The sequence below is a fragment of the Sinocyclocheilus grahami genome, unplaced genomic scaffold (genome assembly GCF_001515645.1).
Source record: "Sinocyclocheilus grahami isolate Dianchi unplaced genomic scaffold, SAMN03320097.WGS_v1.1 scaffold142.1, whole genome shotgun sequence".
NCBI classification, from domain to species: Eukaryota; Metazoa; Chordata; class Actinopteri; order Cypriniformes; family Cyprinidae; genus Sinocyclocheilus; species Sinocyclocheilus grahami.
Window position 1 is genome coordinate 719,213 of NW_015505321.1, and position 14,250 is coordinate 733,462.

The window sequence follows — 14,250 nt, forward strand, 5'->3', positions numbered from 1 at the left end:
GCTTTAGTACCACAGGGCTGTGATTTTGTGTCACCTCCATCTTCAGCTATTTTCTGTATTTCTCTCATTTCACAGACTCTCAGGCTGGTTTCCAGGTCGGCTGTTTAAGGTCTCCGGGGAGGAACACACAGCAATAGTAGGCAGTTTTACCCTGACGGAAAGAGCAGCAGGCATGAAATTTCCCTTGATATTCCACGACTGGATCTCAGCCGTTCTTTCTCTCACACACGTTTTGTGGGGTTTAATTGGTGCAGGTGGCGGCATGCTCACAGAATACAAATGAACGGCGGGTGAAGGTTTGGCCTGCAGTGCTGGAGAGTAACTAACTAACAGCAGTGACGCTACTAACTTTAATACACCTTTTCAGCAATGTGACGGGTGTCTTCAGTGCTGCTTTTTTTTTAAAAGCAATTTTCCAACATGTAGCAGTGTACCGTGACAAAACACTAAATCCCTTTTTTTGTCACATTATATTGCATTTTACAGCCAAGCGAGCTGAATAATCAAAAACGCTTTCCTAACACACGACACTGTGAGTCTGTCTATACAATGACGCAACGTTGTGAATATAACAATGATTTAAGGTGGTTTTCTAGTCTCATAATAACACACAAGTATGAAATTATAATTGACATTATAATTGGTTTGATTAATTTCTGTGAAACAGTTCAAATAGTCAATTTCAATGAATCATTTCTGATTTCAGATTTATAGCTCAACATATACAAAAATATTCCAAATGAATAATTACTCAGACCCCGATTGGTATTTTATATGCTTTAAATGGTTTAGATAAAATATGCACCAGTGTTCAAAAGTTTAAGTGAAGATTTTCTTTTTTTTATGTTTTGGAACAAAGATTTTCTTTTTTTTACTTATCAAGGTTGCATTTAATTGATCAAAAATACAGTAAAATCAGTAGTGTTGTGAAATATTATTGCAAATTTAATGTGAATATATTTTAAAATGTACAGCAATTTATTCCTGTGATCAAAGCAGAATTTTCAGCAGCATTACTCCAGTCTTCAGTGTCACATGATCCTTCCTAATAACGAATATATTCTGATTTGCTGATTATTTTCATCAAATGTTAAAAACTGCATACTATTTTTGATATACAATTTTTTTCAGTATTTTATTAATTTGAAATAGAAATCTTTACTGCCACTTTTAACCAATTTAATGCATCCTTGCAAAATAAATCTATTAATTTCTTACAAAAATTAGATTTTATTGTATTTTTCTTTAGATTGTATAATTTAAAAAAAAAATTTTTGCATGTTTCTTCTTGCATTTTGAATCTACTGGGCTAAAATGGTTGTTCTATTTGGTTCCTATTATGGGAAAAAAAATGCTTTAAGCCATTTCAGAGCAAATGCACAAACAAAGATTAAGGCAAAAAATACTGAAATCTTCAACAGTGATCGCCTGCTTCTCTCTTCTCGCTTATCTGTGGAAAACAACACAACATCCATCACATAATTTCTTACAAAAAATTGATTTTATTGTATTTTTCTTTAGATTGTATAATTAAAAAAAAATTTTTTGCATGTTTCTTCTTGCATTTTGAATCTACTGGGCTAAAATGGTTGTTCTATTTGGTTCCTATTATGGGAAAAAAAATGCTTTAAGCCATTTCAGAGCAAATGCACAAACAAAGATTAAGGCAAAAAATACTGAAATCTTCAACAGTGATCGCCTGCTTCTCTCTTCTCGCTTATCTGTGGAAAACAACACAACATCCATCACATACAAATGATTTAACACTCCTACAAAGAGCTATACAAGCAGGTGTGCGCATGCATAATCGCGCATGCATGCGTGCGTTCTGCATGTCAGCTGTGAGTGTATTGTGACAGATATCAGAGACTGCGAGAGCGTGACAGCGAGGTTATGTTATTCACCAGCCGCGGGCTCAGCTCACATAAAGTCATCTCCATTTGCTGCAAAAGGTCAGACAGCCCTTCTCTCCACCCTAAGGCATATGGACGCAAGATTCGCTCTCTGCGTCCGTTTCCGCCAGCTGTTGACCTCTCTTTCCATCTCTCTACATGGTTGGATGATCATCACATAGTCAGTATTCTAGCAGGTTCCTCTCAGATAATCATATCAACACCACATTCACAGCTCCTGCTCGACTGTCTCTGCTTTCTACAATACAGGAGATTTCATTGGGCGAAGTTTAAAGCTGCAAACCATTTTACATACTGTACACAATATGACATATTTCCAAGTGAAACACTGTAGGTTTTTACTCATACTGTACGTCTGTTAGCTTTGGGGAAATTAATATTCTAGTTTATTAAATAACTTTTTAAAATGCATACACTAACATTCAAAAGCTTTTGATATTTATACTATTATTCAGAAAGGACGCATTAAACTGATCAAAAGTGACAGTGAAAACCTTTACTTCGACTTCATAAATGCTGTTCTTTTGAACTTCCTATTCATCAAAGAATCAAAGAAAAAACAAATGTATCCCGGTTTCCACAAAAGAACTGCTTTCAACATTACTAATAATCAGAAATGTTTCTTGAGTAGCAAATCAGCATATTAAAATGATTTCTGGAGGATCATGTGACACTGAAGAAGTTTTTATTTTATTTTTGATCAAATAAATGCAGCCTTGGTGAGCAAAAGAGACTTCAAAAACATTAAAAATCTTACAGACCAAAAATGTTTTAATGGTGCCGTTTATCTCCTTAACTTAAATATTTACAGGGAAAATTGACCAATTGATTTTTCTCTTTTTTAAAAAGGGCATGCTTTTTGAACTTCCCTTTTAAATCAGAAATATGCCAGTGATAATGGTGCACATCGAACCATTTAAACAAAGTGCACTGAAAACCAGTCCATAGCCAGTCCATAAACAAGCTCAGCAGCGCTGTGGTATAATGGCTTTCTGTGTCTGTGAACGGCATCCACTGCTGCCTATATAAGTGATGCAAGCGATGACTGCGGCTTTACACACAATCATACACTGCACTGCACTTCAAGAGATGTGGCGACTTCCTGCTGCGTCTGCTGACGTTACAGTCCTGCGGCGGGAAGCGTTTGACCTTCAGCCGTTTCTTTCAGGAAAATAAAGGAGCCGAACAAAACGAGAGATGATGTCTACTGCAATGACTGCCAGAAACCCAGCATGAGAAGAAAACAAACAGACAGAAATAAGAGTAAAGTTCCATATTAAACATGCCTTGAGACATTAGACGAACACATTGCTGAACTCAACTCACTGTCCAGCTGTTTCTGAACACAAAAATGTGTCTCATGTTAAACAACCCATAGCAACTCTCACAGAGATAATGCATGCTAATCAAATATTGTTAATAACAAAGAAAGCATCTGCACTAGTCCAAATGGATCAGTGGGAATAGTCTAACATCATGAGCCATTTAAATATATGTACCCTATTATGAAATAAATGAACTAAATAAATTGACAAAAACATGCTGGTGAAATCTCAGTATTTCTGCATTGATTATTGATAAAATGAGGTATGATCTTTGTCTATTTCCCAATTATAGACAGCCGCAATCTGACTTAACTAATAACACACAAACAGTTGCACTTTTCATTGACACTGTAAGACACTGTTTTTAAATTGTAACAATATTCTCAATATTATTGATTTTACTGTATTTATGATTAGCCTCAATGAGCATAAGATACATTAAAAACAAAACAAAGCAAAAAATCTCATTGTCCTCAAGCTTTTGAATTGTAGTGTATATCTGTTTTGTTTTAATATTTAGGTAAATAGGGAATATTGGACCACATATATTGATGGTGGTGAGTCTTAAACATTTATACACAAACACAATCTGACCTAACTAATAATATACAAACAGTTGTACTTTTCAAAAAGTTACTGAAGACACTGAATTGGAGCCAGTTATGCACAAATAGCCAATTGAGATGCAGTGGCATAACCTAAAGCAGGTTGTGTTATTCAGAAAACCAAGAAGTATTGCTAAACTGAAACAGATTTGTGGGTAGGGATGGTTCAAAATTGGTCAGAAGTCTTATAAAAATCTACAGAAAACATATGGTGGAGGTTTTGCTCCTAAAGGAGCATCTAGAAGTTCCATTCAAGGGGTCACTTATTTTCTCCATCCTGCATTGGGAATGAATAGTCAATGTATTCAATAAACGTGAAAAGTACAACCGTGTGTGTTATTAGTTAAAGGCTTTGAAAGCATAAGATCCCTCCCTCCCTACAAATCACTCTCCGAAGCCACACCTCCTCCAAAACACATGATCACGCTCCTGCAGACTAGAGGCTAACCAGCAACATGTATGTAGCGAGGTATACATTTACAGGCAAGTGGGAAAGCCTATCACGGCCCTCGGACCGAGGGATATGATTGGACAACATTTTATGGTCCTATGCCCTCCACAGACGATATGAATACATTTAGACCTCTTAACTTAGTGATTGCTATCGGGATGTAAAGAGACTTTCAACCAGCATAACAAAAAATGTTTTTGAACCAAATCACCAACCCTGCCTTTAAGTCAGATGTGTCTATATGTGATGAAGATCAGACCACATTTTTTGAGAAATTTATGCAAAAATCCAGATATTTTCAAAGGGTTCACAAACTTATTCCACTGTATGCCAAACCATTTGACCTTAACCTGCACACTTGCATCAAAATGTCTCAGAAATGTGTCTCTTCCTCCCGATCTGAGTGTCAGTTGGATCAAGAGCAGAACACTAGTAAGTGCCCTCGTCTCTGCCTTCATCTGATACTCAGAAACACCACACCAAAGCCATTTCTGTTGAAGAGATACATCAAAATTCTGATAAAAATGAAGCGCCTCTTTTGTCCTTTAATGTGTGCTGATCCTATGTTTCCGAACATAGTACCGTAATAATTCTAAGATCCATTCTATGAAGGGCACTTGGATTTCTCTGAATGTTGTCATTAACTTCAATTATGGAACATGAGTAATACGCTGTCTGACAGCACACACATGATAACATTCAAAATATGTAATTTCCCATCTTTATATGTGAGATCGGACTGTGCTGATATCACTGGGGCTGTGCTAGAAATTAGACTTGATCAATTAAAGCAGCAGCTATTTATAATGAGTGTAAAAAAGATACATGCTGATACATGGCGAGTATAATAGCAATAAAGAGCTTGTTTACAGTAAGCACGAATCGTGACAGATAATATTAATGCAAAGTGTAAATTGACATAATACCCTATACATACCAGATCTGAGTGGGCGGAGTTACTGAAAACAGACTTTGCCAACAAGACCTCCGTGTAAACAGACACTGCCATAAAATAAACATGTAGGAGCGAGTATGAAGAGTGTGTATTTATCTGTCTGTCTCTGCTGCTCAATGCATGTTTGTTCATTTTATTGTCTTCTCTCTATAACTAATCAGCAACAGAATAAATTATAAATGTGGCCGTTCTATTATAGCCAGAGATAATGAGCAGGTCATGTGATCTGAGTGTCTAATTAGAAGCAGGACTGGCGTATACAGTGATGCTTGTTGCATTACAGATGGTTTCTGTTGAGTACCATCTGTGATGTAAATGCAGCACCTTTGAGTGTGTGTGTGTGTGTGTGTGTGTGTGTGTGTGTGTGTGTGAATACCTTATGAGAAAACAGAAATATCTCCAGAGAGAGCGGAGGAAAGTTCAGTGCCAAGCTGCCTTGAGCTGTCAGTCAAAGCATCTCACACACACACACACACACACACACACACACAATGCATTCAGACACAGTGTGAACAAAAAACTGCACTGCAGCTGCCCACGTACTTTAAGAACAAGCAGAAGGTTCAATACAAGTTAAGCTCAATTGTCAGCATTTGTGGCACAATGTTGATTAGTACAAAAAATGAACTATTTTTAATAATAATAAAATGAGGTTATGGAGAGGGACTGACAATGAAAGTTATTTTTTTCTGATGATTTAAATGAAGATTATAATTGTATGCTTGTTTGATTGTTTGTTCATAATTTAGCACCAAGTCAACAACCACTGCTATATTCATGGCGAAAATAGAAAAAGTAAACATATTAAAAAAACAACAAATAAAAACAAAATGTATAAAAGCAAAATGTATTAAAAAAAAAGTTCATCTTTGATTTAAAAAAAAAAAATCTATAACAAAACATGGTCTTACTTAATTTACAAAATTACAGTTTCATGAGAATCGACCAAAAACAGAGTCCTAGAAGAGTTAAAAACCACAATCCATCAAAATATGCTTCAGAGATACTGGATTCTGTCATAAGGGGCATAAAGGAGCATCTTTACCCATTAACACAAACGTGTGTGTGTGTGTGTGTGTGTGTGTGTGTGTGTGTGTGTGTGTGCACTCTCCTGAGCTCCTGAGACAGACATGCTCCTCCATTATTCAGAGGAAGACAGTGCAGATGTCCAGATCTCTGAACACACACACAGGATGGAGAAAATCACAAACGCGATGGCTTCAATATCTCAGCTGTTCAAACTGAATTTTGCTGGTAAAAAAAGTTGAGTTTCAGAAGTGATCTCAACATTGTCTGAAACTGTGCTTATAGATTTGCAGAAATACCAACATTGCAAAAAATGATTTTCTTCCTCAGTATTTTGGTCTCGTTTTCCAATACAATATCTACAATAACATTCAAGATACATTTACATGAAATGCAAAATGACAACATATAAGTCTGATTTTCTGGGGAAAAAAACGGATCAAAATTAAGAAAAAATATCTGCTAATGAGGTAAGAAAAATAATCTTGTTTTCCCTTTAAATGAAATTTATTCTCATGACCCCACTGGCAGATATCTGTTCTAGTTTTAAGCATGAACAGCAACGCTGAAAGTCATTTTGCTACTCAAGTAAATGTATCTTGATTTAGAAATGTACTGGAAAACAAGACAAAAATACAGAGAAAGAAAATAAATGAATCAAAAGTCATTATTTAAAAGATTTTAGGCTGCATTACAAAAACTGCGTAGCGGTTATTTGGATACTTTTCTCTTTGCAATGACATGCACTGATGATTCATGCACAATAAGACCAGAAACATGCATTAAGAATATAAATAGGGTCTACTTTGATGTTACATTGACTTTAATGTTTCAGGCACTTCAGAGAGAGACATTAAAGCAAACGTGAAGCCAAAAGAAGCAGAAGAAAGGAAGCGCATGAGATATGCTCCAAACACACAGAAATGTCTATGACAGGCGTCCTCTGCCATCCCTGTAGACAAATGCATGAGCAGCAAAGCTTCAAGCATCCCTCATCTCTTCAATAATGCCCTTTCATCTGCTCTCTACATCAGACCAGAGCAATCCAGCACAGAGACACATCTTTGGAGTAGATTTTCAGCAAATTTTCAATTTTGGGGTGAACTGTTTCTTTAAGTTAGCGCCATCAAATCTTTTAAACAAGATGAAGCAAGCCTATAGCCTATAGATTTAGCTTTTTTGAATTGAATTATGTCTGTGAAATAATCTGCATTTCTATCTTTTTGACAGACGGAAATAGCAAAAAAGGTCTACATGCATTTCTGCTCATTTTTCTGGCCATTCTAAGAGCGACGCTGCTGTGAAATTCTAAACAAAAATAGACAGGAATAGACCAGAAAAAAGAGACAGAAGCCTGCTGAGAGTCAACATTCCCATTTAGCATTAAACACACTCCAGTGTGCGGGTATAGAGGACAGACATATGCTGGAAAACACACACACGCATGCTAACCAGCCCCCCCGAGGATCTGTGTGCCCTTCAGGGGAACGGCGGATGGGAGAATTAGGATGGCAGGAGAAGACACTTTTGATCAAATTGGTGAAATATCTACATTGTAAAAAACCGAAGTTGCAAATAATACATATAATAGTATTGCTGGAATATGTTTTGCATTCTTTCTACTTCAACATTTCACCTTTAATTCAATGTGTTACTAGCCATTTCCTTGTAATTACTTGTGAAATGTACGAGCAATTTCAATTTCTAAAAATAGTTTCAATGTTGTCACAATATAACGTAATGAAAAAATGATGAATAAAGCATATAAAGAGTTACTTTTCATTTTTGCCTGCAGAATGATTTAGTTGCAGTATTTATTAGTAAAATATCAATATATATACACAACTTGTCTATACAACCGCTGTATAGTTGACAAATAAGCTTTAGAGACAAATAAATGTGCACAAATCATTTGTTGCAATCAACGCAATTCATAAATCAGTTTTATTTTATATATGCATAAAAAGGTATGTATTTCAGAAGCTGTCAATTTTGTTTGTGTTTAAAAACACTTGAGTGTTGATTGAGACCCCGAGGTTCCTAGGGGGTGCAAACAGACTGTCATTTGATTTGATGATGATGCAAACAATTGAACCAGACAAACACATCTGATCTGTGATCAGCAGTCAACATGGACTGTGATGCAGTTGTGCTACATTTAGTCATTTAAATATTTTAATCAGGACATTCACAGCCAATCAGAGAGCTCTCTGCACTGGTTTCAGTTACAAGTATTTCTGTGAAGCACAAGATGATTGATGTTTAGACTATAAAAGAACGCTGAAAAACAGACTTGGGCGATTTTCATGACCAACACATGGACCAGCATGAATTTAATGGCAGTGTACTGATTTTGATAATTGTAGAGTAAATCATCGCTTCTAGAAGTTTACTTAAACATCAGCTAATAATGTCTGTAATCCGTCAAAATCAAATCATCAGATTGTGTCAAAAGAGAGCTGTGCTGTTACTTCAATAAGAGATTAGACTTAGAATTTTTACTTGCACTCTCAAAAAAAAAAAAAAGGTACAAAAGCTGTCACTGGGACGGCACCCTTTCAAAAGCTTTAAAAACTAAAGAATGCATTTTGTTACCTTAAAGGTACATATTTGTACCTAAAGTGTGCATATTAGTATCTAAATGATACAGATTTGTAACTTTTGAAAGGGTACTGCCCCAGTGACAAGTTTTGTACCTTTTTCTGAGAGTGCCGTTAAATAAAATCGATGAAGAAAAAAAAAATCGCACACTGAAGGATGCACTTTTTACGTGGACCAATAAGAAACCATCTAGCAACTACCCAGAACACCCTAGCAACACCCTGACAACCAGGATGCTCTCGCAACCACTTGGCAAAAACCTATAAAAAAAACACAGGAGTTTTGAACAGGAAAGCACCACTCATATTTTCTCTGAATTACTCTTATAGAAAAGACTCTTAAGAGAGCCTCTTAATGTTTACACACTCACACACACACACACGCACGCACGCACGCACACACACACGCACACACACACACACACACACACACACACGCACAAACACAACAAGATGAAGCAAGCCTACAGCCTATAGATTTAGCTTTTTGAATTGAATTATGTCTGTGAAATAATCTGCATTTCTATCTTTTTGACAGACGGAAATAGCAAAAAAGGTCTACATGCATTTCTGCTCATTTTTCTGGCCATTCTAAGAGCGACGCTGCTGTGAAATTCTAAACAAAAATAGACAGGAATAGACCAGAAAAAAGAGACAGAAGCCTGCTGAGAGTCAACATTCCCATTTAGCATTAAACACACTCCAGTGTGCGGGTATAGAGGACAGACATATGCTGGAAAACACACACACGCACGCTAACCAGCCCCCCCGAGGATCTGTGTGCCCTTCAGGGGAACGGCGGATGGGAGAATTAGGATGGCAGGAGAAGACACTTTTGATCAAATTGGTGAAATATCTACATTGTAAAAAACCGAAGTTGCAAATAATACATATAATAATATTACTGGAATATGTTTTGCATTCTTTCTACTTCAACACCTTTAATTCAATGTGTTACTTGCCATTTCCTTGTAATTACTTGTGAAATGTACGAGCAATTTCAATTTTTAAAAATAGTTTCAATGTTGTCACAATATAACGTAATGAAAAAATGATGAATAAAGCATATAAAGAGTTACTTTTCATTTTTGCCTGCAGAATGATTTAGTTGCAGTATTTATTAGTAAAATATCAATATATATACACAACTTGTCTATACAACCGCTGTATAGTTGACAAATAAGCTTTAGAGACAAATAAATGTGCACAAATCATTTGTTGCAATCAACGCAATTCATAAATCAGTTTTATTTTATATATGCATAAAAAGGTATGTATTTCAGAAGCTGTCAATTTTGTTTGTGTTTAAAAACACTTGAGTGTTGATTGAGACCCCGAGGTTCCTAGGGGGTGCAAACAGACTGTCATTTGATTTGATGATGATGCAAACAATTGAACCAGACAAACACATCTGATCTGTGATCAGCAGTCAACATGGACTGTGATGCAGTTGTGCTACATTTAGTCATTTAAATATTTTAATCAGGACATTCACAGCCAATCAGAGAGCTCTCTGCACTGGTTTCAGTTACAAGTATTTCTGTGAAGCACAAGATGATTGATGTTTAGACTATAAAAGAACGCTGAAAAACAGACTTGGGCGATTTTCATGACCAACACATGGACCAGCATGAATTTAATGGCAGTGTACTGATTTTGATAATTGTAGAGTAAATCATCGCTTCTAGAAGTTTACTTAAACATCAGCTAATAATGTCTGTAATCCGTCAAAATCAAATCATCAGATTGTGTCAAAAGAGAGCTGTGCTGTTACTTCAATAAGAGATTAGACTTAGAATTTTTACTTGCACTCTCAAAAAAAAAAAAAAGGTACAAAAGCTGTCACTGGGACGGCACCCTTTCAAAAGCTTTAAAAACTAAAGAATGCATTTTGTTACCTTAAAGGTACATATTTGTACCTAAAGTGTGCATATTAGTGATGATACAGATTTGTAACTTTTGAAAGGGTACTGCCCCAGTGACAAGTTTTGTACCTTTTTCTGAGAGTGCCGTTAAATAAAATCGATGAAGAAAAAAAAAATCGCACACTGAAGGATGCACTTTTTACGTGGACCAATAAGAAACCATCTAGCAACTACCCAGAACACCCTAGCAACACCCTGACAACCAGGATGCTCTCGCAACCACTTGGCAAAAACCTATAAAAAAAACACAGGAGTTTTGAACAGGAAAGCACCACTCATATTTTCTCTGAATTACTCTTATAGAAAAGACTCTTAAGAGAGCCTCTTAATGTTTACACACTCACACACACACACACGCACGCACGCACGCACACACACACGCACACACACACACACACACACACACACACGCACAAACACACACACACACACGCACACTCAAGTATCTAAATGATACAGATTTGTAACTTTTGAAAGGGTACTGCCCCAGTGACAAGTTTTGTACCTTTTTCTGAGAGTGTCGTTAAATAAAATCGATGAAGAAAAAAAAAAATCGCACACTGAAGGATGCACTTTTTACGTGGACCAATAAGAAACCATCTAGCAACTACCCAGAACACCCTAGCAACACCCTGACAACCAGGATGCTCTCGCAACCACTTGGCAAAAACCTATTAAAAAAAACACAGGAGTTTTGAACAGGAAAGCACCACTCATATTTTCTCTGAATTACTCTTATAGAAAAGACTCTTAAGAGAGCCTCTTAATGTTTACACACTCACACACACACACACGCACGCACGCACGCACACACACACCAGCGCCCTCCAGCGCTCAGGAGGAGCAGCCGCGGCCTGCCGCAGTACTGACTCCCATTCATCACATTAAAAAAAAATTAAAAACCGGCCAAATTAAGAGATAATAATTACATTGATTCATAAAGCAGAAATTTAAAGATGTTTATAACATGTGATGGAAAGACAAGTAAAATAGCGTGAATTCACTAGCGACACCTGGTGATGCAGTTTTTTTAGGTTTCTTCATAGTGGAATAAGAGTTATTTTATTATTTATCCATTTATTTAAATATTATTTAACCTAGACTTTTGAACGGTATTATTTCCATGATAAATATGTTTTTAACATTTACAAAAAATAAAAAGTTTGCTGCTTAATATTTTGTTAATATTTGCTTAACATTTATAATTTTTTGTAGGTTTCTTTGATACATTTTATTATTTATCCATTTATTTAAATATTATTTAACCTAGGCTTTTGAACGGTATTATATCCACGATAAAAGTGTTTTTAACATCTACAAAAAAACAAAAAAAAGGCAGAAAATCAGCATATTAGAATTAGTTCTGGTGGATCATGTGACACTGAAGACTCTATCTATCAGGTTTGACATCAGAAAAAAATTATGTTTTAAAATAAATCCATATAGAAAAGTTATTTTTAAATTGCAATAATATTTTTCACAATATTCTAAACACGAATGCATGCATTTAGAATTGGCTTGGTATTTTTCTTTGTAACAGAACTGTAATGCTTGAGGAATGCAGTTTTTCTAATCATTTAAAACTTGAAAAAACACAATTTAATCATTTACTTGTCTGCACCTGATTCTGTAGAAACCCTCCAAATTGTCATTTCTTGGGTTTTAAAAAATCACAGATAATTAACTAGATAATAGTTCATTACCTAATAGCCTGGCAAAAGACATGGGATTTGTGCCTCGAGTGCTTTACAGGACACTACAGGATACCATCACTAACACAAACACACTTAAGAAAAATATCTTTATATATATTTATTCCTTAGAGGAACTGCTGAAAAGAGCAGCCGAACAGTCCAAAGCTGAAATTACATGTGGAAACGTGAACAAGTCACAGAACGTTATAGATAATGTCCCACCTTATCGCATTCACATTCACTGATATTTTTATGAGAATTACAAAGTAGCATGAGCAGAAGAAACGTATGCTGTGTCTTCATCAGTAAGGCATTAAACGGCACATGAAAAATGCATTTTATATATTGGTTGCACTGAACTGAATCTGATATACTAAACCCAGTTTTAGTCTGGCTCACATCAATTCTGATCATTATAAATAATAAAAACTAAACCGAAGCTGAAGTCACTTTACCATCCATAAGCACTTGCGCATTTGTGGGAAAGAGCATTATTGGCTGCATTTGTGAGAGAGTAAAATGTCATTGGTCGTTGCTGCGGGACGAGTGTTCTGATTGGATGTGCATGTGGGTCGTGTGATTGGCTGTGGTTTTGAGAGCGTGTGCTGTCATTGGCTGTAGCTGTGGGATGGATGTCTGTGAGTGACGGCTTGGACGGCCTGTTCAGGAACCAGACTGGGGTCTGAGAGGATTGATGTGGAGGTGCAGAGCAGACGGAGGGAACTCAAAACAGCTGGAGAGAAACACAGAGACAAGACATGGCAGAAGTGTTACAATAAAACTGATATTACCTGATAGATCCGACTCGATTTCTGATTGGAGAAGCAGGATCTGTTGTCGTACAACGCAGCTGCTTGGCAACTAATTTAACCTAGTGGGAGAATTATTTATTCTAAATCATCCCAAAAAATTTTTTTTGAAAGAAATTAGTATTTTTATTCAGCAAGGATGCATTAAATTGATCAAAAGTGCCGGTAAAGTCATTTCTAATGTTACGAAAGATTTCAATGCTGTTCTTTTGAACTTTCTATTCATCACAGAATCCTGAAACACAAAAAGTGTCACGGCTTCCACAAAAATATCCGGCAGCACAACTGTTTTCAACATTGATAATACTCCAGAAATGTTTCTTGCGCAGCAAATCGACAAAGTAGAACGATTTCTAATTCATAAAGACACGCATACAGTATATACTTTGAAAATATTTACATGTAAATATTTATATTCATATAAATTATACCATATATAAATATATTTAATATATAAACGTAACATATTTTTCTTAAATATATACATGCATGTGTGTGTATTTATATATACATAATAAATATACACAGAACACACACATTATGTAAACAAAAACTTTTATTTTGGATGCGATTAATCGCGATTAATTGTTTGACAGCGCTATATATATATATATATATATATAAAATTATGATAATGCATACATATTTTATATATAATAATTTTATATTTTTTTATTCTATTTTTATATTTATTTATTTAATATCAAAGTATAATTAATGCAATAATAATGTAAGTTGATCATGATTTTGTTTTGAATCATGCTTAAAAACACCCCTTAACTGTGGTAAAATCATGGTGAAATTGTCCTCTCAAGGCTTACTGCTTTTGTAAAAGGCAATAAAAAAATAAAAAATACTAATAAACCCACACACATAAACAAGAAGGCAGGGAGTGATAAATATGCCAGGACGAAGAAAAGTGGTTTGTTCAGAAAGGCAGCAAATGA

The 14,250-nt window shown here is 35.6% G+C and overlaps 1 protein-coding gene across 1 annotated transcript in view; it reads right to left on the reverse strand.

Moving 5' to 3' along the window:
• Positions 1–12,435: 12,435 nt before the first annotated feature.
• Positions 12,436–14,250, reverse strand: part of mlxipl (MLX interacting protein like) — a 41,518-nt gene continuing 39,703 nt past the window's right edge. The window contains exon 17 of the mRNA XM_016280615.1: positions 12,436–13,227. Coding sequence (XP_016136101.1) covers positions 13,103–13,227 — 125 coding nt within the window. The 3' untranslated portion in view covers positions 12,436–13,102. The remainder of the gene's footprint in view (positions 13,228–14,250) is intronic.